We start from the raw sequence: 22,465 nt of genomic DNA on the forward strand, positions 1-22,465 counted from the left end.
TTTACAGTCACGGGGACGGGGATCTCCCAGGCCCAGCCTTGCTCTGGGAAGAGGTTCTCCCGTGGCTCTGCTAAGCAGAGAACGGAGACGGGAGACAGAAAAAGAGAGAACACCGTAGGAATCCTTCTGAAAAATATTACATGTTTTATTATCCTGTCCCCAAGAAGGGTGGTTTATCCAGAAACCGAGAAAAAAAAAAAAAAATCAAATCAATCAGAATAAACTCAAAAATGGGGAGGGGGGAGGAGGGGGAGGGAGCAAAACCCATCAACTAACAGGCGGCCAGGCCAGCAGCCCACCCTCCACCTCGGGAGGGTCCCCAGAGACCCATGCCCAATGACAGACGGCAGAGAGGAAAAGCGGGAAGGGGCTGGGGGAGGGCAGCAGATCAGCTATGTCTTCATCATGAGAGCAGAAGGCGGCAAGGATGTGTTGCTAGGTGAATATATATTTATATAATAAATCCGTAAGTTCATAAAGTAAATAGTAATTCTCTGAAAGTTTTTAATTCCTTTTTTATAGGTTTTTCTTGTGTGTGCATTTTTTGTTTTTGTTGTTTTGTGTTTTTTCTTTTTTTGTTTTTTTTTTTGTTTTTTTTTTTGTTTTTGCTTTTTGGTCCTTAGAAAAATCTGAGAGATATACATGTCTGGACAAAGCAAGGCGGGGGCTGGCTGGGGGTGGGGGTGAGAGGCTGGTCTGCCCAACCCTACTCTTCCATTGCAGAAAAGGAGGGTGCTGAGTTGCACCCCCTCATCTCCTGGCAATCGCAGGTGAGGGGAGAGGGAAGAAGGGAGCGAGGCGGGGTCCTCTTTCCTGTTGGGCAGCTGTGTCGCCCTCTGCTGGGCCCACTGCAGGGCCCAGGGCAGGCCAGGGCGGTTCCTGGACAAGGCACGTAGGGCTTTGGCCTGGATGTGGGAGGCCTTGAAGGGACCTCGTGGTGGTGGTGGTGGTGGTGGTGGTGGTGGGTGGGGGTAGGCAAGGGGAAGGGACAAAGTGTGGGGGGCATTCCTAGGGCCTGGAGGGGACCTGTTTTGCTGTGGGAATCCACGGTCCCCTCCACATAGTTAAAAAACAAAACAACACATCATATATATTTACCAGACCAGAAGCGCTGACCCCGAAAGTCTCCCTCACCTCTATGCAGGGGGAGGGGGCCAACAGACAAAGAGAGAGGAGAGAGCCTGCCCCAGCCCCTCCCTGCCCACCCCACCCCCCACCCCCACCCCCACCCCCCCGGAAAGAACTGACAGAGTGCTTTGCATAGATACAGAGTCAGAGGAACAGGACCTGGGAGGCCCCCACAGCGGGGAGAAGGGCCGAGGGCTCCCCCAGCCCCTCCTGGAGGCTGTGAGGAGGGGGCGTTCGGTTGGGGTTTCTCCAGTGGGGGCCTCACAGGTCACTCTCTCCGTACAGGGCTGTGGAGAAGGACTTATAGTCGAGGGCGCCAGGCACAGCATCAGGGCCCTGGTACGGCGCCATGCGAGCGATGCAGTACTCGGCCTGGTCGGGGGGCAGTTCTCTCCGCAGCTCCTCGGCCGTGATGAAGTTCTAGGGGTGGGAGGGTGGGACTGTGAGCCACCCCCACCCCCACCGGCTCTGCCCAGCCCCCCTCTCCCAGTCCTGGCTGCAAGGGCCCCTCCCTGCCGGGAGCCCAGGTGCCCCCGGGGTTTCCTTTCCTGCTTACCTTGTCCCCTGCCAGGACCTTGAAGGAGGCAATGACTTGGTCAGCCGTGTCTGTGTCGGTGGTCTCCCTTGACATGAAGTCAATGAAGGCTTGGAAGGTCACGAGGCCGCTGTGGTTGGGGTCAACCACACTCATGATGCGGTTGAACTCAGCGTCACCCTGCAAGGGGGAGTGGGGTGGGGGACAGGCTGCATTGGAGCGGGGCAGGGCCCGGCCTAGTGGAACGGAGCCAGGAGAGCAGGGCCACCTGCCGTCAGCCCGTGCCATCAGCCCGCCTCCACGGGTTCTGGCTCCCCAGGCCAAGGGCCCACTCGCCCAGACTGGGGATACGCTCCCTCTGTCCTCCCCACCCACATTTTTGGGAAGTGGGAGTTGGGGAATGGATCAAACAAGTCTACTGCTCCTCAGCCCTAGGCTCACGACTTAGTTCTGGAGGGTAGGGAAGAAAGAAAGAAAGAAAGAGAAAGAAAAAGGGGAGAGAGCCAGAGGCCTGACCTCCTCTCTCCGGAGACTTCCAGAAAAGGAGGTGGGCAGCTCAGGGAGTCATCGGAGAGACCCCAGCCCAGCAGAGGAGGAGGCGGTGAGGCCGCGCTGCTCTGGTGGGGGAGTGTCCCCGAGGACACGGAAACTCTGGAGGCGGTGAGGAGGAGGGGGGAGGCTGCGCAGAGAAGAGGGGGTAGAGGAGTGGGGGAGGAGAGGCACAGCAGCGAGGGGGAGGCAGAGGCTGCATACCAGGCTGTATCCTGTGGAGATAAGCAGAGCCCTGAAGTCATCGGAGTCCATGCTGCCTGTCTGCTTCTGCTCGAGGACGCAGGGACAGCAGAGGAGGCCAGGCCCAGAGTAGGCAAGAGGGGCCGCCCCATGTGCACAGCAGGGAAACAGGACAGTGGCGGGAGCCGGGGAGACAGAGGTGGCCCCGAGAGACCAGGTAAGGGGGAAGGTGTCCAGAGAGACACAGGGCAGGGAGGAGGCAAGAGAGCCGGTGAAATGGCACACACATGGCAAGGGGTGGAGTGGCGAGAGGGAGGGGGGAGACAGAGAGAAGGAGAGAGAGAGAGAAGAGCAGTTAATGCCACAGTCCGCTGGGGCCCAGGGGGGCGCGTACCTGCCGGTCATTTTCCACGTCGTAGCCCAGGCTGATGAGGCAGGCCTTGAACTCCTCCGGCCCCAGCGCCCCGCCGTGGTCCTGCCGGGTGTCCGAAGGCGGGTGTGTGCGAGGGGCGGTGTGGAGACCAGGCCGGCACGGAGACGCGGGGAGAGGGGCCAGGGTCACATGCAGAGGGCGGGGGGAGGGGAACACATCGGGGGGGAAACACAGAGTTAGAGGTGACATGGACAAGGTGATGGCCAGGGACAGTGGAGCGGGGGGAGGGCGGTCAGAGGCCTCTGCCCAAGGTCTCGGCCAGAGCAGGGGTGGGAGCTGAGTGGTACAGAACTGAGCACTGAGTCCTGGGGCTCCTGGGGGGGGAACAGGGCGCTCTCCTGGCCTCCGGGATTTGGGGTGGGAGAAAAAGATTACACTCCATCCTGCTTGGGACACCAGGTCCCCGCCAGACAGTGCAGAGCTGAGCGTGCACCTCGTGATGCGCGGAGCCCGGCAGGGCGGGTGGGGACTGCAGCCAACTCAGGCGCTCAGGGCCTTCCTAGCAGGCCTGCCAGACCAGACCTGAATTTTCAGAATGCTCTGTGTGTGCGGGGGCCAGGTGCACGGTCAGGTCTCAGATCTCGGGTGTGCCGGGACCGAGTCCATCCCAGGGTCTCACCGGCAGGTTGGCGAGGACGCACGGCCCCGGGGCCAGGACTTGGGACCCCCCCCCTTCTCATCCTGAGGAACCCTACCTAGGCTGTGGGTCAAGGTGACACACCCCTGCACCCCCTCTGCTGGCCAGGGCCCTGCCAGCCCACTGAGTGGTGACTGGTACTCAGCACTGTGAGGTGAACGGACAGATGCAGAGACGGTGGGGGCAGGATGGGACAACGACAGCAGGGAGGGAAGACGCCAGGGGCAGAGGAAACCGCTCACCTTGTCGAAGTGGTTGAAGGACGCCCGGAACTCCTGCATCTGCTCCTGGCTGATGCCCTTGGCATCGCGGGTGAGGATCTGGTTCTCCACCTCGTTGATGGTGCGGGCGATGGTGGTGAGCAGCTGCTCCCAGCCCACGCGGATGTGCTGGGGGTGGGGCGAGGGGATGACCGCGGCTCAGGCCGGGGCGGCCTCCAAGTCTACCGCAGCCGCGGCCGCCAGGGGCTTGGAACCCGGCCCTCCTCACACAGGGCGTGCGGCCCGGAGGTGGGCTGGCCCTGGCTCTCCCAAACGCCCCCAGCCCCAGGCTCTCCTGTGCACCGCGTGTGCACATGGGGATACTGGCCCGGCACCGCCCCGTGCCCCTGCCAAGCGCTGGGGTCCTCCTGTGACGGAAGCAGTGAGGGCCAGGGCCCGGCACCTGTGCGGCATCCACGTGGAAGCCGCAGAGGTATGGTGGGCAGCGTCTGACCAGCTTTCTGGGGAAACACCGGGTTTCTCTGATCTGTGCGTTTTCACGGTGTAAAGCGTCACCGTGGACAAGCTCAGGCTACCAAGAGGCTGACGCTTCAACCCGGGCACGGCAAGCGGGTACACGGGCTGACTGGATAGAACAAAACTGCTGAGCTCACAGAGGGGCAGGTGCTCCCCTCCCGGCTCTTCCAGGGGGCGTCCTGAGGCCGTGTTGTCGTGGTGACGGAAGAATTGTGGGAAACTGATTTTTTAAAAATGTGGACACACTTGATCTAGTGTTTTCGGTCAGAGAAAAAGGAGAGAAAAAGCGGCAGACATCTTTTCTACTGAGCAAAACCGTCTGGAATAAAGGCCTGGGCCGCGCGGCCAGCGGGCCTACCTCCATGGTGTAGTTGGTGTGCTTGTTGTCGAAGATGAGCGCCTCCTGGATGAGCTGGTGCTGTTGCTCGAGCAGGTCCAGATTCGGCTTGTAGTCCACGATGCTGCGCTCGTAGCGCTTCAGGTGGTTCAGCTGGTCCTCCAGGGTCCCGTTCATCTCGATGGAGATGCGCCCGATCTCCTGCATGGGACGGGGTGCTGCTGGGTCAGGGAGGCTACCGGACGCTCGGCCACGACCGGCCACGGGGGCGGTTTCCGGACCAAGGCTCGCCATGCCCAACCTCCGCACTCCCTCGACTCCCTGTGAGGCCCAAAGATGGCAACTGTTCACAGTGAGAGGCAGGGGCAGGATCTGGACCCGGGCCCGGCCGGCTTCAGAATCTGTGCTTCTGAGCACGAGTACCTGAAGCGTGAGTTCCCACGGTGGCCACGCAGCCCCCTCCCAGCATGGTGCCTGGCGTGCGGCGAGCACTCGGAAGGCACACCAGGCACACCCAGAGCTGCCGTCAGCATCATTACAGGCTCCCTGGGCCGGGACCCAAGGGTCACTGGTGAGCCCGCCATAGAGGTCTGTGCTCGGACCGCCCAGCCCGAGACACCAGTGCTCGTCACGGGGCCACCACGGAGCAGTGCCCTAAGCATCTGCTGAGGCGGTGCCAGGGCTGTTTCCACCCCCTTTCGGAGATGAGAACACCAAGGAAAAGTTACATTGTACCTGACCTCCTGGTCAGCGGGCAGGGCAGGGCCGAGGCTCAAACCCTCCTCCACCTGCCTCCTCCACCAAGATTCCCTCTGGCTGGTGCTGCCACTTCCAGCAATGAAATCACTGACTCTCCCAATCCTGAGGCTGCTGTCGCTCCTGGAGCGGGAGCCCCGGCAGACCCACCAGGGAGCCCTGGGGACCTGCTGCGAGGGGCGCCGGCTCCTCACCTCCATCTTGGTCTGGATCCAGGGCCCCACGACGTTGGCCTGGCTGGCGAACTGGCGGCGGAGGTGCTCGTTGGACTGCTGCTTGCTCTGCTCCTCTAGGAGGGCGTGGTCCCGCTTGGGCACCAGCTGTTGCACCTGGGGGAGGGCGGGGGGTGTGAGCACCAGCAGTCGGCAGGGGGCGGGGGGGGGGGGGCCCTCACCCGGCCAGCCCTGCCCTGGTCCCACCGGCAAGCCTGCCCACCTTCTCCCACTTGGAGTTGATGATCTGCGGGGTGACGGTGGTATAGGGGTTACTGCCCGACAGTTTGATGTGGTTGCTCTCGGCGATCCTCTGGGCCTCCTTGTGGATGGCCAGGATGGCCTCCCGCTCCCTGTCGGCATCTGGCAGTGTCGACTTGAACTGGTCGTGGGCGGAGATCAGGCCCTGGAAGGAGAAGGAGGAGTGAGGGGCAGCCCGGGCCCTTGGAAGTCCCACAAGAAGCGCGGGTGGGAGCGGACCTCGATCTCCTCGATGGTGTGGACAATGAACATGTCCTGCAGGTCCTCCATGGCACTCTCCATCCAGTTGTTGAAGGGGGCTGCCCGCTTGGCGTACTCCAGATGCAGCTGGTCAATGGTCTCCAGCTGCTTCTCTGTTTTCTGGTATACGGGGCAGGGAATGGACAGAGGTGAGCGGGTGGATGGTGGTCGAGGGCCCCAAAGGGTCAGAGAATATTCCCTCAGGGAGCATCAGGGGAAGCTCAAGAGTCCAGGCATTGCCCACACCCTCCCCCAGTCCTGAGTGTCTCGGGGCACAGGGCTCCACGGGGGACGTCGCCCCTCCTCACCTCCAGGGCTTCCCTGCGGCTGTGGGTCAGAGAGCCAAGGGCGTCCCACTGGTCGCAGATCTTCTGGCACCGGGTGTTGACATTGTGGGAGTCATAGTAGTCCAACTCACTGCGGGGGTGGGGGTGGGGGGGAGAGCATGGGCGATGACACCCAGCAGGGGGCAGTCAAGGCTGTGCTGGGTCCCGCCCTCCCCCTGGTGCCGGGGGACACGAACATTTAAGGTGATCAGTCTTCAATGACCCCGCTAGCCCATGCCCCTCCCCAGGTAGGAGGAATGTAGGAGGGGGTAACAGAGGGGCAGCAGGGGTGGGGGTGGAGGGCTCACTACACACTAATGCAGAGGCCCCCAAAGTGTGGCCCTCAACGAAGCTTGTATCTAATTGCTTTGTTTGCTTAAAAAAGTCTAGCAGAGCACGCTGGTTAAAGGATGGGTGCCAAATTCCCTCGGTTTGAATCCCGGCTCTTTGATTTTCTACTTGTGTGACCGCGGATGCGTGAATTCCCTATTCTGGATACCTCAGTTTTCCCATCTGTGAAACAGGAGTGGGGATACCGTGGAGATCCAGTTATCTGGTGCACATGAAGTGCTGAGAGCAGTCCCTGGCACCCAGTAGGTAAATGTAGCAACAGCGATGTTAAAGGGGTTTATTCATTTAAAAAAATCTTTTTGGTTATTTATTTTGAGAGAGAGAGAAAGACCTGGGGAAGGACAGAGAGAGAGAAATCCCAAGCAGGCTCTGTGCTGTCAGTGCTGCTGAAATCCTAAGCTGAAACCAAGAGTCAGATGCTTAACCAACTGAACCACCCAGGCTCCCCTAAAGGGGTTTATTTTATTTTAATGGGCACTAAGAAAAAATGGATAATGAGCCTGCGATGTCATTCTAAGCAACTAGTAACATACCTAAGAAAAACGTGGACTGTCACAATAGTCCTTGGCCCCTCAGCCACGAGCATGGCCTCCTGACCCTCCTCCCATCAGTCTCTGGGCTCCAGAACCGGATCCTCTTAGTGGGAGGTTCCCAGGGAGTCGGGGGTACAGGCAAAACCTTGGGGGCTTGATGAGGGGTGGGCAGCAGGGAACGACTTTGGGAGGAACAGGACATGGGATGGGGCTGGGGACCGTCTGGTGACTCTGATAGGCAGATGGGACACAGGGGCCAGAAGGGGCTAGGAGGGGCAACAAGGCTGTGCTCCACAGAGGGGTAGGCAGCCTGAGCTCTGGTCCTGTCTCAACTACTCCCCAGCAGTGTGACCTTGGGCAAGCCTCTCGGCCTCTCTGTGCCTCAGTTCCTCTTCCATAACATGGGGCTGCTGAAGGATTACACGAACTGGTGCGTGTAGAGCGCCGAGTGCTCTGAGTTTTTGTTGCTGTCATTAACCAACGCTCAGCCAGGCTGTCTGTCCAGGCTCACCCTGGCCAGCACCTGGCTCTCTGACTCATCTTCGGGGGGGAACAGACAGCACCCCAAACAGTCCAGGGCCACCATGGTCCAGAAAAGCTCAGTGACCACCTGCTCCCCGGCTCTGGCTCTGGGTAACAGGTCCCACACAGCATTCTCGGTGCCCACGGACTTACTCCAAGACTGTTTCCCACCAGCTTCTAGGAGCTCGCCTGTCAGTGGTGGAACACGTCCACCTCCCGTGACCCCTCTGAACATCTCGCATGTGACCTCACTCTCCTCGACCTGGGTGTGCCAGGGACAGAGGCTCAACCCTAGAAGAGGCTGCAAGACCCCTAGGGGTGCCCCTAACAGTGACCAATAGAGACTGCGTCTTCCCAATACGGTGAAGGCCTCACGAGTGAGCAAATGGGGAACCCTCAAAGCAACTGGGCAGTGCTGAGGGCGCGAGTCAGGGAGGAAACAGGCCCTGCCTGGCGAGGGGCTCCACCAGGCACCACTGCTGGCCTCGGAGGAGCAAGCAGAACTTTAGGGATGACCGGCAGGGTGGGGGTGTCTGCGGAAAGGGCAGCTCCGGCCAAGTATCCTATTTTTGAGCAGACGGCTATTTTGGGAGCCTTGCCGCCCCTCCAGGGCCTGCAGATTTTCCATGAAGTAATGGCCTCGGCCTCCCGCTCCCTGGGCCGTCCCTGCCGTTGGCCGCTGTGCTGGTGGAATAAGGCTCCATTCACCGGCTCTGGAGGTTCAGTGTACTAATTGTGTGCACAAGTTTATCTGACTGGGGCGGGGAACGGAGGGCAAAGAACCCGGCTGCCTGGAAGCTCGCACAATAAGTGTATTCTGAGCGAGAGAGGAAAGGGGCCGGGCAGAACAATGGGCTCTCTGTGCAGACCAGTCCCCTTAGGGAGGAGCGGGTGGCAACAGCGGGGGCTAGGCCGCCCACCCCATCAGGGGGTGGGGGTGGGGGTCCTGGTTGGTGTGGCAGGCAAAAGGTAGAGTCTCAGGGACTACTACAGCCTAAGCAATCAGGAAAGGGGTCAGAGACCTTCTGCCTGAGAATACAGGTCCCACTATCCTCATCTGGGGTTAAGACAAGGTGGGCATCATCCCTTAAGGCCCTTCCCTGCCATCTGAAACGAGACGGTGGGGGTGGAGAGGGCTGGACCTCGGGACCCTGCCCCCACAGTGGGGCAGGGACACGACGGGCCACACATACTTGAGCTCTTGGGCAATTGCTGCGATCTGCTCCACGCGGTCCTGGTGTGCGGCCAGGTCGCTCTCGAAGGCCTCGTGCTTTCGGATGAGGGCTTTGATGTCTGACAGGGTGGCCGTCTCGTAGTCCCGATGCTTCAGCATGGCCTCTTTTCCTGGGGTGGGGCAGACAACAGGAGGTGTTTGGACAACAGGGCAGTGGGAGTCCAGAGGGTCGTCTGACCACAGGGAAGGAAACGGGGTACGGACCTTACATCCTGCCTCACTGGGGATGGTGCTGTGAAGGCTAGAAACTTCCAGAACCTTTTTCCTTGCCTTTTCAAGGGATCTCTAAGCCCAAGTATATCCTGGGCGGAGCTAGGAGACACTGTGGGGCCAGTGGGTCTGAGACAGATATCCCAACCCAACCTGCGTGCTCCGAACTTAGGGCCCTTTATTGGTGGACCAGAAGTGGACAGTGCTCCCACGGTTGCCAAGGTGGACCCATCTGTGGAGGGCCGACATCTGGAGAGGCGGCAGGGGGTGCAGCCCAGGCCTCAGCAGAGCGACGGAAGGGCAAGTGTGAGAGTGTCAGAGTTCTCCAGGGGCCCCACCCCTTGTGCCTGCCCCCTGGCACTTAGAGGCCAGGCTCCCTCGGGGTGGGGTCCTATCACACACCTACGTGTCCCACGCCATCCCACGGGCCTTCTGTGTGCAGTGAGGTGGGGCCCATTGTCAGGCCCTTTGAAGGAAGAGAGGAACACTGTTATTAGTCCTGGAGCCTGGCTAATTACATACCCCAGGACAGCTCAAGTAAGTAAGCCCTGCAAGCACGGTGCGGTGTGGTATTGCAGACGTGGGGGGAGCGGAATGCCAGCCTGGGAAGGTGACTGGGACCCCCGGCTCCTCAAGGGGTTCTGCTTCAGGCAAGCCACCTCGGGGTACCCCTGGAATGGCAGCTCAGAGACCCCACTCCTCACTCAGCTTGGCACCAGAGCGGCAACGCAGAGCGGAGGGACGGCACGTGGCCTTTCCCCACCTGTCCCCTCATCTGTAAGATGGGGCTGACGGTGGTGTCCAGTCTCAAGTCTCAGTGAGGTGACGTTCGGGAAGGGCGGGCGCCGAACCAGCACCATCGCATCTCCTCCACCCCGAGGACAGGGCCTGGCGCTGGGGCAGGAGGCTTAGCCACAAAGGCAAGCTTGCAATTCCCTTCCCCAAACTGCTGTCTCCCAAGGGTGGGAACCACAAATAGTAGGTTACCGCTTCTCTGCCTCAGCAGAGTTTCTGCAACAGAGCTGGCAAGGGGTGCACGGGCAGGGGGGGGGATCCGGGAGGAATGGCCCGGGGCCGTGGATGCCTTGGATTCAGGCCAAGGGGAAGCCACAGTAGGGACCCAGGGGCTCATTTTTATCTTTTCCCCCAGAGAATCCAAAACCCTCTGCAAAGCATCCACCTGGACCCTTGCCCCGGCAGGCTGTGGCGGGTGGTGAGGGAGGCACAGAATGATGGTGGCTCAACCCGCTCTCTGGGCCCACCCCTCCGGGGAAAGAAGGCCGCTACCGCTGGATCCCAGGAGTACAGAGGGGCCAGGAGGTCAGTCTGTCCTCCCGTGTTGCACAATCGAGTGGTTCAGGGGACAGAAGCTTCAGGTCTTGGGAACGAGAGTGGGCAAGCCCGCCTGGGGGCTCCAGGCTGACGCGAGGCGGAAGGCCAGATGCCAAAGCGCCTGCAGGGAGGCAGGGGTGCGACAGGGGCGTGTGGAGGCCGCTGAACCAGTTGGGCCCTGGCTAGGGGCTGAGCCAACTTCTCCTTTGAGTGAAGGCCAGTCCCAGTCGTTCCCAGGAAAGGAACTCTGGCGGGCCATCACACCCACACCCCTCGGCCTCAGGAAACCATCTTCCCAGAGCCTCCTGCGGCTCCAGGTGAGGGATTGAAGAGCTGATAACATGGGCCAAGGGAGGTCCATGGGGAAGCCACCTAGCGCCGGTGGGAAGACAATGGAGATGCAGGACATGGATAATGACAGGAGGAGAGAGCTGAGTCCAGCTGGGGAACACGGATGCTGTAAAACCCACTTGTGTGCCCAAGGGCCCCCCGACTAAAGAAATGCCAGGGTCGGCTGGCTCGTCAGTTCCCTGGGCAGGGACCTCGCCCACCTGGGAAGCTGCTGTGCTCAAGAAAGAGGCGAATGAATGAATAAATGAGCGGATGAACCAAATGACAACCCCCCCCCCCATCGTGGACGCCGCCTCTGCAAGGCAGAAGGAGGCGCCTGCATCCCTGGCCCGAGCTGGCTCTTCATCGCCTCCTCCGCATTCTTTCCCCAGCAGAGGCTGGATTAGGGTATTGCTCTGGATCTGGCGGCTGTTGCTGGAAAACGGAGGCCTGCACTGGTGTGAGGAGGGCATTAGTCGAACTGCAGCCAGGGACACGGGGGACGTAGGCCCAGGTCTACGGATCCCGCAGAGTTGCATGCTCGAAGGCCGGCGGGGGTGGGGTGGGCTCCGAATGGGTGCTTCTAGCAAGATCTCAGCATCTGGCCAGTGCTGGGGCCACCTGCCCCACAGCTGGGTAGATGGGGGCTGGAGGAGCCCCCAGAGGCTCAGTGAGGGCCTCGTGGGGGACGGTGGGGGTGGAAGGATGAAACATCACACTGAGCAACACAAGAAGCGTGACATCAGCGAGGAAGAGCGGTGGTGGTAGGGCACAGTCGGGAGGGAGGCGGCCAGAGTGGGAGGGCGGCGGCCAGAGTGGGAGGGCACGAGTCCCGGCTCTTGGCTTTCCCAGGCACTGGCCATTTTCCAAAGGCTTTCAGACCTCCGGGATTCGGAATCTCAACCACAGTGCGGGTCCTGACCGAGGGCCGGGGACGCGATGGGATCCCACACCCGGAGCCGGGGAACAGGTGGCTGCGGGGGAGGAGGGGCTCCCACGGGGGGCGCAGGTGGTCAGCAAGCTCCATCTGCAGCTCAGGCAACAGAACTGAGAGGCGGCTCCCTGGCCTTGCCCTTAAGGACCAAGCTCAGGCACACAGGCCCAACCAGCACGGGCCCTTCAGTGTGAAGTCCACAGCCACAAAGGAGTAGGAGAGGGAAGGTGGGCGGGACATCTGAACACAGGTTTCCAGGGATGGGAGAGCCCACTCCCTTGCCCCGGCATGGCCACCATCCTCGGGGAGGACACGGCAGAGTGGACAGGGATAGGGTCACTTCTCGATGGAGCCGCATAAGGTTCGGCCGCATTCCTAGATGACAGCCTCCAATCATCCAGGAAGGGGCCCACCTGGAAGTAATCTCTGAGGCCAGAGCAGGGGGGGCGGCAAGGAGGACCTGGCTCCAAAGTGTCGCTTGCTGCCTGGGGCCGGGTGAACCCAGAAATGCCATTTCTGACAGGCTCGTCCCCAAGCAGCAGGAAGAGGGGTCTGACAAACAGACCCAACAACACAGGAGGCGCTGTGCGTGCACACGCGTGCGTGTGCCTGAGGGAGCTGGGGGACCGTACCGTCGGTCCAGGCCTCGTGGATGGAGGCCTTCTGCCGGAACTTCTCTGCCAGGTGGTCGAGCCGCTCCAGCCTGCGGATCTCATTCAGCAGCCACTCCTCGTAGCCTTTCTCTGCCTGCTCCAGGTGCTGCCAGCCATTATTGATATCCTACGAGGACACGAGAGGACAGGGCTCACAAAGGGGCCAGGGATGCTGAGGTGAAGGCGGGCAGCAGCAAGGGGCTGGGGTCACCTCTATCCCCTGCTTTGCTGTATCCAGATGCCTAGATGGGCCCCGGCACACGGCAGGTGCGATCCAGTTTTTGCATTAAATGAATAAGTGACAATGAATGAATGCCATGGATGGCGCTATGAGAGCCCGGTGACTGTCCGCTGAATACCATCCCTCTCCTGAAAAGGGGCCTTGAGCACACGGTGGTCTGGAATCATGGCCAACTGGGGGTCCAAAGTGAAATAATGCCACACAAAATAAGGTGTGGGTTTGGGGGTGGGTTTAAAATTCTAAGGAGCGATGGGGGAGGTGGACCGCGGTGAAGGGTCAAGCGGGCCCCCTCCCACACCCCTGCACCCCATAGGCTGTGCCTCTTAGTTAAGAAAGCCAGCGCTGGCCCCGCGATAAGCCCGGGGTGGTATAGAGCCGCCCCTCTGCAGTTCTGCAGGCCACAGGCTGGCCTGGGAGTTGGGCTGTGCCTCCCGGGCCCCGGTCCCCCCCCCCCCCCCCCCCCCCCCGGGCGCTCACCGAGACCATCCTGCCCTCGGAGGGCATGAAGGCAGGCCGGTTGCTGAGGCGCAGTTTGGTCTGCAGTGTGTTGAAGTTGATCTCCAGCTGGCACTTCTCCTGCACCTTGGGCGGCTTGTGGACGCGCCGGTAGTCCCGGAAGTCCTCCAGCTTCTGCTGCATCTCCTGCATGGTCTTCTGCGGCACGCGGTCCTCCAGCCAGGGGATGGTGCGTCGGATCCACTCCAGGAGCTGTGGGCCCGCGACAAGCCTCAGGGTGCCGGGAAGGGCCTCGCCCCGCGCACGGGTGCGAGGGATATGGGTCTTCGGGGGCCCCATCTCGGGGATCACCCCCGCTCCCCAGCCTGGCTTCCCCATGATCCCCACTGGGATCCTACGGCCGGGAAGTACGGGGATGCACGCCCCCTGTGAGCCGCCGTGCTGTTCTCTGCTCACTTCCTGTTCATGCCGTTGTTCCCGGTCTTCCTTCTTCTCGGATCTAAGGGGGCCTCAACTCCAGCATCCCTCCCACCACCTCCCACCACATGACCTCACTAGCGCCATTTCAGTGAGCTCAGCATCGTCTGAGAGAGACGTCTCACTGCCTCCTCGTTCGTGGGCCGTAAGCGCATCAAGGGAAGGGCCCACCGCATGCCGGGCTTCCTCTAAGGAGGCCAGGGCGCCACGCACGGCCTTTCAATTTGAAAGCAAAATTGAAAAAAAAAAAAAAAAAAAAGTGACGTGTGTTTTGATGAGTCGCTTGTATCTGTCATATAGAGTGAGGCCCGGGTATAAACAAGCAAACAAACCGGGCATTCTAGAAGAGTAAAACCAGCTATTGTCTACCGTAGATAAAAGAAGTGGTTCCCAAATGCCAAGTTCTGGCAAAAAGAAAAAAGCAAGGAAAAAGGTATCTATGTGTCTTTATATCTTGATGCAAGGAGCCAAATGCCCTTTCTTAGGAAGGGATGGGATCCCAAGATATAACCTTTTAACTTTTTCTTGGTGATAGAATGGATGGTGGTAACAAATGGTAGCTCTTTCTTTTTATTTATTTATTTTTTAAGTAATCTGCATACCCAACGTGGAGCTTGAATCACAACCCCAAGATCAAGAGTTGCACACTCCACCAAGTGAGCCAATCAGGCACCTTGGTTAGCCTTTTCTTTTAAAAATATCCTTAACTTGGCAAAACAAAAAGCTGGTCACTAGAGTTTGGCTGTCAAATACTTTTCCAAATATTCCTGATCCATGAAACTTCAAAGTCTGGGAACTACTAGTCTGGAAGAGCAGTCAAACTATGGCTCTCGGGAGCTTCAATGTTTTTGTTTTTTTAATATGGAAATTTTCAACACACAGGAGGGAATCCAGAAGACAATTACTAAACACCCACATTCCCAGCTGACTTTCTGGGTTCAGGCTCTGGAGTGGGACTGCCTGGGTTCAAACCCTGGCTCTCTACTGCACCAGCCACATGCCTGGTGCCTGAGCCTCTCTGGGTCTGTTTCTCCGCTTGGAGAAGGGGGTAACAGGAGTGCCCTCCTCCCAGGGCGGTTGTGGAGAGCACAGGGCCCGCCACGACAAGCTCCAGTCCTGTCACCGTGTCTGGTGGGGTGTTCAAGAACTCTCCTTGAGTACCTCTGTAAGAACCCAAGCTCAAGACGGAGGGAGCCAGGGAGCAAGGTGACACGCCAGCCTGACCCTTAGGCCTTGTGAAACTAGCCTGGAAGGTCACATACTGGCTTCATCTAGAAAGTGTCACTGCCATACCTGCTCGCCCCTCTGCAAGCTTCACATGACCTGCGGCCAAGGGTAACGAGAGGCGACCCAATCCTTCTGCTCTAGTGGGGCCACCAGGGGCAGGAGGAGTGGCACTTACGTCGCTGGCCAGCCTCTCATAATCTTCCATGAGGTGCTCATTCTCCTGGTTCACGGCCAGCACCTTGCAGATCCGGTTGGCAGCAGTCTCCGCCTGGGGCAGAGGAAGACCACAGTCAGGGCCGCCTGAGGGCTGGTGACCCTCCCTCCTGATGGGCTCATCCCCTGGAAGCTGGCTCATCCACAGCCCACAGCACTCCCCAAGGAAGGAAGGAGAGAAGCACAGCTCCAGCAAGACAGCACCCTGAGCAGCCGTGTCCTGAAGGGCTCCGGCGGAGTCCCCATACCCTACTGCTAAGGCACCACCCCCTCCCCGGACAGCTGGGCCCCTCAGCCTGGACCCTGGAGGTGCGGAGGGCCGGAAAGCCCTCCCACTACGGGGAAGTGGATAAACAGGTCCTCAGGGAGGAAGGCTGGGTAAGGCTTGTGTGTCGGAGGGGACCTTAGCTAGGCCTGGCCCTGGAGTCTCGCCCTGGGTGGGAAGGTCCATGGCAGAAAGGCCAAGCACTGGATAGCTGCATGGTGCCCTCCAGAGAAGTCCGTGGTCAGTGCACAGGCAAAGCACACGTGTCCCTTTCCTAATTCCCCCCTCGGAGGTGGGTGTCGATGGCTCATTGGGCAGAAGTCACAATCCTGGGGGCAGAAGGGAGCCACGCTTCAGAGGGCAGGGAGTGGTGGAGACTGACCAGTCTCTGCTCAGAACTACAGGACAACGTCCTCCCTCGTCCTGCTTTTGGGCAGGGGGAGGGAATGCAAGGAGTAGAGAAGAAGGAGAGCAAGGGGGGGCGCCACACGGGGAGAGGAGAGACCAGGTACCTTTCAAGAAGCACAGAAAGGGTCCAAGAGGAGAAGTTGAAACGGCAACAGAACAGGAACAGAAATAGTGAGGAGGGTCTACAGAGTGGCGGGGAAGGAAAACAGAGAGGCTTGGGGATGGCTCCAGACCCGCGAGCGGCAGGCACCGACGCCCAGCCTCTCCCATCCACACACTGCTTCTGGGACCAGCGGGGAGGTGAGCGGGGGCCAGCGGAGATTGGTGTGTGCGCACACGGGCACACACCGTGAGTCACGCCGCAGGACACACAGCAGCAGCCCCAGGCAGTGCTCCTCAGAGATGAGGTGCACAGGGGCCTCAGCCAATGAACATCCAGCCCCGGTGAGTGCAGGAAGCAGAAGCTAAGGTCACAGCTTGTGGGGGGAGTCCCAGAGGTCAGTCCCTGACCGCTGGCTCGGAGACACAACGGGCACCCCATGTTCAGACCCACCGTGCCGGGCAGACCCACGAAGGCAGGAGCTGCTAGTCAGCGGTGCTCTGCTTCACAGATGAGTTCCCGGCACCCAGCTCAGGGCTTGGTATGTTTTAGGTACTCAGAGTTGACGAATGAGTGAGTGAACAAGGGAATAAGGAGTGAATGCTTACTGACCAGAAATAAACTATCAGGAGGGAACAGGCATGCTTGGTACCAGGCCTGGGGTTCACCTTGTATTTATAAAACAAAACAAATGCCAGAGAGCACTCTTTTAAGAGACAGGATGGAGTCCCCGAGGACAAGAAGCAATAATAAAAGCATCACAAGGCTGTCTTGAGACGTAAACACAGGCCGGAGGAAGCCAGACTCGGCGCTGGAGAAGCCTGGAGGCGGCACGTCCCTTGGTGAACGGGCAGCTCCCAACAGCTTCTCGCATAAGAGGGGCCCAGCTGCCTCAAAAACGCCCAGTGCTCTGGCCTGAGCTTTCCTGCCAGTATCCACTCCCACAAATCCCTCAAGGCTGCCCAGCCCCAACCACAGCGGAGCTCGGCTCTAAGCACAGGAGGGCAGTCTGGGCAGACGGGGGGGATGTGGTGGGCCGAGGCTGGCTTGGGCCTGCAGAGCGGCCAGTCCAGTGGCAAACGTGCTGTCAGTCAGGGTCTGAGTCCTGGAATCTTCCGTGGCTGCCCGCCCCCACCCCCCTCCTCTGCCCTCCAGCAGAACACGCCAAACAGGAGCTGCAGTCACACGCTGGGTAGGTGGTGAGAGGCTATGAGAAGCTGTTTCTGGCCACGGGGCTGGAAGGACCACGGTGGGCACGGGTGGGCCCTGCGAGGCTGTTCCAGCCACCCGATGATTTACTGAGCACTTACGGGGCTCAGCGCTGTTTTAAATCACCCCGTGCCTACATGAACTCATTTCACCCTCCTACAGATGGGGAAACTGAGGAAGTGACCCATCCAAGGTCACACTGCCAAGAGGTGGCAGAGCAGGGTCCACAGGCAATAGCAGGTGCAGCCGCTGCCCTGTGACCTCTCTGAACTTCAGTCTCCTCCCCTTTTAAGTGAAGATACTGGCACCCACGCCCCGGGGGTGTGTGCAGGACTGTCCCAGAACCTGTAGGTGCAGAGTCCTTGGAGGACTGCCAGCACGTAGTAAGTGTTCAAGAAACAAGAGCTAATTTCTCCTCTTCCCTGCCCGTTTCTAATCAGTGACACAAAAATCAAGTCACTGGGAGGATACTACTGCCCAAGACCAGAGACCAGGAGGCAAGGGGAGGGCACACAGGTGCATAGGCCTCCAAGCAGGCCTCTCTCCCATGGAAGCGGACAGCCACTGCTGGGAACAGACACTTCTGATGCTCCGCTCCTGTCAGCGGGGCCACCAGGGACAGGGGCCTGGCAAACTGGGTGGGCAGGTACAGGCTGAGATGAGAGTCTAACCTGCTCGTGCCAAGCCTTTCCTGGGGCATTTGGGAGGGAAGGAGCCCCAGTGAGATGCCAGTGCGGCGGGCAAGCGGCCGGGTGTGGATCACGGAGAGGGCAGGGCAACCGAGTGCCCGCACTGCAGCTCTGCTGGGATTCGACCCCCCAGAGCCGCTGGGACGCCACCACCCTCCTGGCAGGGGGGGGGAACGTATTCACGGAGAGAATATCGGTGCCGTGTCCGCACTGGACTGCCGGCTCAGTGGTGGAACCAGAGGCCCACAGTCACGAGAACCCGACCCAGGTCAGTCCCCATGCTGGGGCTCCAACCACAAGTGGGTGGTGGGGACATGCGGGGGACAGCGAGGGCAAGTCTGCAGGCACAGCAGTGAGGGGTGCTCCCGCCCCAGCTCACCTTTTGAGCCCCCGAGAAAGCGTGGTAGAAGCAGGACACGTAAGTCATGATGGCTTTCTCATCTGGCCTCAGAGTGCCTACAATATCTGCGCAGAGAGAGAGAGAAAGAGAGAGAGAGAGGCAGGAGAGAGTGAAAGATGCAGGGAGGGCGGCCGGGGCCGGACCCTAGGCTCATGCGGGAGGAATAGCGCTTGCTCTGGACTGGAAGCCAAACCCCGGCTCCGGCTGTGTGGGCACGTACCGCTGAGGTTTCGTAGCGGGAAAGAGGGAAGTCTGAATAGCTGGAGTCCTTTTCTAACCAGACCTGGGTTTGTGACACTAGCTACTGGCAAAGGAAGTAGTCTGGGTAGCTCAATCGGTTAAGCATCCGACTCTTGATTTCGGCTCAGGTCACGATCTTATGGTTCGTGAGTTCGAGCCCCGCGTTGGGCTCTGCCCACTGACAGTGCAGAGCCTGCTTGGGACTCTCCCTCTCCCTCTCTGCCGCTCCCCCATTTGCTTGTTCTCTCTCTTTCTCTCTAGTAATGAATTAAAAAAAAAAAAAAAAAAAAAAGACTGGTTTAGGGCTAGAAGGGTCAAAAGCTAACTGATCTTTCTGGGAACATCAGTAAGATCACATCTTACATTAACTATCTACTACCCCAGAACAGGCCACCAAACGGTCTCCTAGGGCCCTCAGAATGAACTCCGGATCTCAGACTATGGTGATTCTACACACCATGGCACTGTTATTATCTCCAACCTCATTTTTTCCCTCTCCACTCTTCCCCGAATAAGCCAAGCTCATTTCTGCCTCAGGGCCTTTGCACTTGCTCTACCCTCTGCTTGGAATGCTTTTCCTGCTGATCTTCATCCGGCAGCACCTGCTCATCACTCCAAGTGGCTGCCCACGTCACCCAGCAGAAGCCTCCTGTCAGGGCCCCCAGCTGAAGCAGCCCCACAGACATCTCTATCCCACCATCCTGCCCTACGTGCTCTACTGTGCTTATCACCATGTGAAATGACTTTTTATCTGTGGACGTGTCTGTTGTCGGTCATGCCCACTGGAATGTAAGCTCCATGAGAGCAGGGATCCTGCCTGACTCAGTCACTACTGTATCCTCAGTGCCTGGAATAGCCTGGCGCAGGTCAGGCACTCAATAGATACTGTGAGCAAAGACTACACGGGCAGTGACGCCTGGAGTCGGGGGGGATGGCTTCCAGTCGGAGAGAGGCCACTGCCGTCTGCAAGAGAAATGAGGTGAGCGTGGGAGGCGAGAGGCAGCGGCGGCATTGGGCAGTGGCGGCGAGGTGGGCCTGCCTGGCCCTGCCCGGTACCTTCTGCGCTCCCGAAAAGGCATGGTAGAAGCTGGACACATAGGTCATTATGGCCTTCTCGTCGGGCCGGGCCGTGTTCACGATGTCTGTAAGTGAACGACAAGGGTTAAACTGCCCAAGTAGGGGCGGGCGGGGGGCGGGGGAGAGGTGGTCACTCACTGGGATCCAAAGTCTCCTAAGGCCACAGGCATCCCAGGAGAAGGACCCTCAGAATGGATTCAGTGACCCCCAGTGACTCCAGGAGACTTGTCCATACCCTCAGCCCTTCCATTCCCTGTGGTCTCTAGGAAGGCCAAGGCTGTGGGAACTGGATTAAAATGAGGCCACTTCCTCTCTTTGAGAGTGGCCTCAAGGGGCTGCTGGACAGTCAACCCCCAGGGCCACCAGAGGCCAGAGACATGGGTCCTGGCTGGGGGTGGTGCACGGCTGGGAAACGGAGCAAAGCCGGAAAGGAAAAACAAACACTCCGCTTTGATGGACTCCAGACTCCACGCCGGGGGCAAGCAGGGAAGACAGCGGCCTTGGATGTCTGCAGGAGCCAGCCCCTCCCTGGCCACCTGGCTTGCCCATCCCACGAGAGGGGCAGGACTCCGACAGGGCTCCAGCAGGACACGTGGGTCCTGTTCTGAGACGTGGGCCCCACAACCAGTCATCTTCCGGCTCCTCCTTCCCCTGCTTCCCCATCCCTGAGCCTGACTGGTCTGCTCAGACTGCTCCCTCTCTGGCTCCCAGGCAGCACCACTGTCCCCGGTTCACCCAGATTCATCCAGCCCTTCTCACTGGCACCGCCAGCTCCTTGAAGTTACCGCAACACATGCCCGCAGAACAGGGTGGTGACTGAACAAAAGGGATGTACTTACCCTCTGCATCCAACATCTTGGGGATGTCTAGATATTTCTCGGCCACTTCAAAGGCATTGTTCAGGTTGGTGACAGGGTCATCCTGGGAGGAGGGAGGTGAAGGAGGGAGGAAGGACTTTGTCAGGGGCAGGGTGCAGAAGCACAGAACGAGGCAGGCCTGGAAGGGAGGCATCCTGGAAAGGGGCAGGACTAGAAAGGCTTCTTTAGGCACTTCTCGGCCCCCTGTGCTGCTATGGGGATTGGGGAGGAGGGCACCCACATACAGTCAATCCTCAAAGGAATGCGTCTGGGAATCTTTGTGGGAAAAAGCATGGACCTTTCCCCCAGAGAAAATGCAGGTGTGCTCTTTTCTCACAACTTCCAGCCCTCCAGCCCCCAGATTGAGACCTTTGTCCTGAAACCCAGAAAGTGTGGTCCAGACCTGAGAGAACACTGGGGGGGGGGGGGGGGGGGCGACAGGTCAGGGGTAAGCCGAGAGCTCCCATGGTCCAGCCTTCACACGGTCTCCCCACTGTTCCTAGGATTAAAGACCCTCGCTCATGTGCCTTAGTTGATGTTCAGCTAGAGCCCAATTCGATTCCTCAGAGGAGCTTGAACACGTCAAGTGCAGGCTCGTGCTTCCCCCACTGGGAATGCCCTCCCGCTTGGCTCTAGGCTGCCTCCTCCTCCAGAGGCCCTTCCTGGACCATGCCAGCTCACCATGGCCTCCTTCCTCTGCAGTACCTCTCTGGCCCTACCCACTTCCCACCCTCATTCAGCCTGAGCACATGTGCATGGCCTCATGGGGCTGGTTTGCTCTGGACACACTATCCCACCTTCTCCACTGGCTGGGAGCTCCTAGAGGGCAGGACCTTGGTTTTACAGGCTCACAAGCTTTGTAAAGGCAAACGAGAATGGGAACCTGTATGGGAAACACCTGCTGGTAGTGATGGCTTGGAATTCTTCAGCCCTTTTCTCCACTAGGCAGAGAGGAAATGCTTCTAGAGTCTAAAAGGTTAAGGAAGGGGACCCAGAAGGCACGGCCGGCCAGGCCCCAAAATAACCGTGGGCAGTCACAATGCCCATAAGGGGAGAAGGGGATAGTCCCCAAGGGGAGCAAGGGAGGTAAGAATCAGCCACCAAGCCTGGGGCCTGGTGACAGCTGGCACAAGGCTCTCCTAGCCTGCCCATGTGAGCACAGAATCCACCTTCGGATGCCAGCAATAGACGGGCGTGGAAGAGGTGACCCAGAGTCAGGGTCAGACTCTGTGGATCTCTGGGTCACTGAGGGATGTGCAAGAGGCAAACCTTTCTCAGCTTGTCATACTCGATCAGCTCGGGTCTGTGTCGGTGGATCAGCGCATTGAAGGCAAGGCCATCCTTCCAGCTGGGGATGGAAAGACAAAGGTTAAAAGGAGGGCCCTCTCCCCATGACGTAAGTGCTGACAGCCTGGGGCACCCATAGGAACAATTAATTCCCATTTACTGAGGGAGTGCGTGCACCGGGCACTGCAAGGAGACCGTCTGGCAGAGTGGCCATGAGCATGACTGCTAGAGCCAGCTGGTCTGGGGTGAGATCCCGCCTCTGGCACTTACCGTCAGTGTGACCTTGGGCAAGCCCCATAATCTCCTACTCCCTCAGTTTCCATGTCTGTAAGACGGGGCAGTAAGAGTAGCTACGCTTCGCTGGGTTGTTATGAGGACTGAATGAGCGAATACACGTAAACGCTTAGCCCGGCGCCTGACCCGTGGCTAGTACTTTATGAGTGAGTGCTGGCCTCCGGGATGGCCATGACCTGCTGAGCCCTGTACGTGCAAGACCCCGCCGAACGGGATGGGCCTACAGTGGAGGGCAAGAGCCCACCGTGGGAGACCAGTGCGTGCGCCCCGACCCGTGGGACAGAACCAGGGAAAGGGAAAGAGGGCCAAATGGGAGGACGGGACTCCATCCTGGGGCGGGATGAGGGAAGGCGGTGGGCTGGGGTGCTCTGGCCGGGCACTCACCTGATGTGGAAGTTCTGCACGTTGACGTTCTTGTATGGGGCCGTCTTCCTCTGGCACCAGAGAAGCAGCCCTTCCTTGGCGGAGGTCTCTGCAGAACGCACAAGGATGGTGAGCACGGGCTCAAAACCCCATCCCCACAACCCGGCCCCGTCGAACGAGACTTTCAGCCCAGGCACAGGAGTCGGACGGAAGAGCGGCAGGGCCAGCA

At 59.4% G+C, this 22,465-nt stretch overlaps 1 protein-coding gene across 1 annotated transcript in view; it reads right to left on the bottom strand.

Moving 5' to 3' along the window:
- Positions 1-1,230: 1,230 nt before the first annotated feature.
- Positions 1,231-22,465, bottom strand: part of ACTN4 (actinin alpha 4) — a 69,712-nt gene continuing 48,477 nt past the window's right edge. The window contains exons 5-21 of the mRNA XM_042970130.1: positions 22,258-22,345; positions 21,562-21,640; positions 20,275-20,356; positions 19,415-19,500; positions 15,010-15,102; positions 13,152-13,382; positions 12,413-12,560; positions 8,934-9,084; positions 6,317-6,425; positions 5,988-6,128; positions 5,731-5,913; positions 5,490-5,624; positions 4,561-4,740; positions 3,708-3,854; positions 2,790-2,870; positions 1,685-1,843; positions 1,231-1,548 (exon numbers count right to left, since the gene is read on the bottom strand). Of these exons, the coding sequence (XP_042826064.1) occupies positions 1,390-1,548; positions 1,685-1,843; positions 2,790-2,870; positions 3,708-3,854; positions 4,561-4,740; positions 5,490-5,624; positions 5,731-5,913; positions 5,988-6,128; positions 6,317-6,425; positions 8,934-9,084; positions 12,413-12,560; positions 13,152-13,382; positions 15,010-15,102; positions 19,415-19,500; positions 20,275-20,356; positions 21,562-21,640; positions 22,258-22,345 (2,252 nt within the window). The 3' untranslated portion in view covers positions 1,231-1,389. The remainder of the gene's footprint in view (positions 1,549-1,684; positions 1,844-2,789; positions 2,871-3,707; positions 3,855-4,560; positions 4,741-5,489; positions 5,625-5,730; positions 5,914-5,987; positions 6,129-6,316; positions 6,426-8,933; positions 9,085-12,412; positions 12,561-13,151; positions 13,383-15,009; positions 15,103-19,414; positions 19,501-20,274; positions 20,357-21,561; positions 21,641-22,257; positions 22,346-22,465) is intronic.

Source organism: Panthera tigris, chromosome E2 (genome assembly GCF_018350195.1).
Source record: "Panthera tigris isolate Pti1 chromosome E2, P.tigris_Pti1_mat1.1, whole genome shotgun sequence".
Taxonomy (NCBI): Eukaryota; Metazoa; Chordata; class Mammalia; order Carnivora; family Felidae; genus Panthera; species Panthera tigris.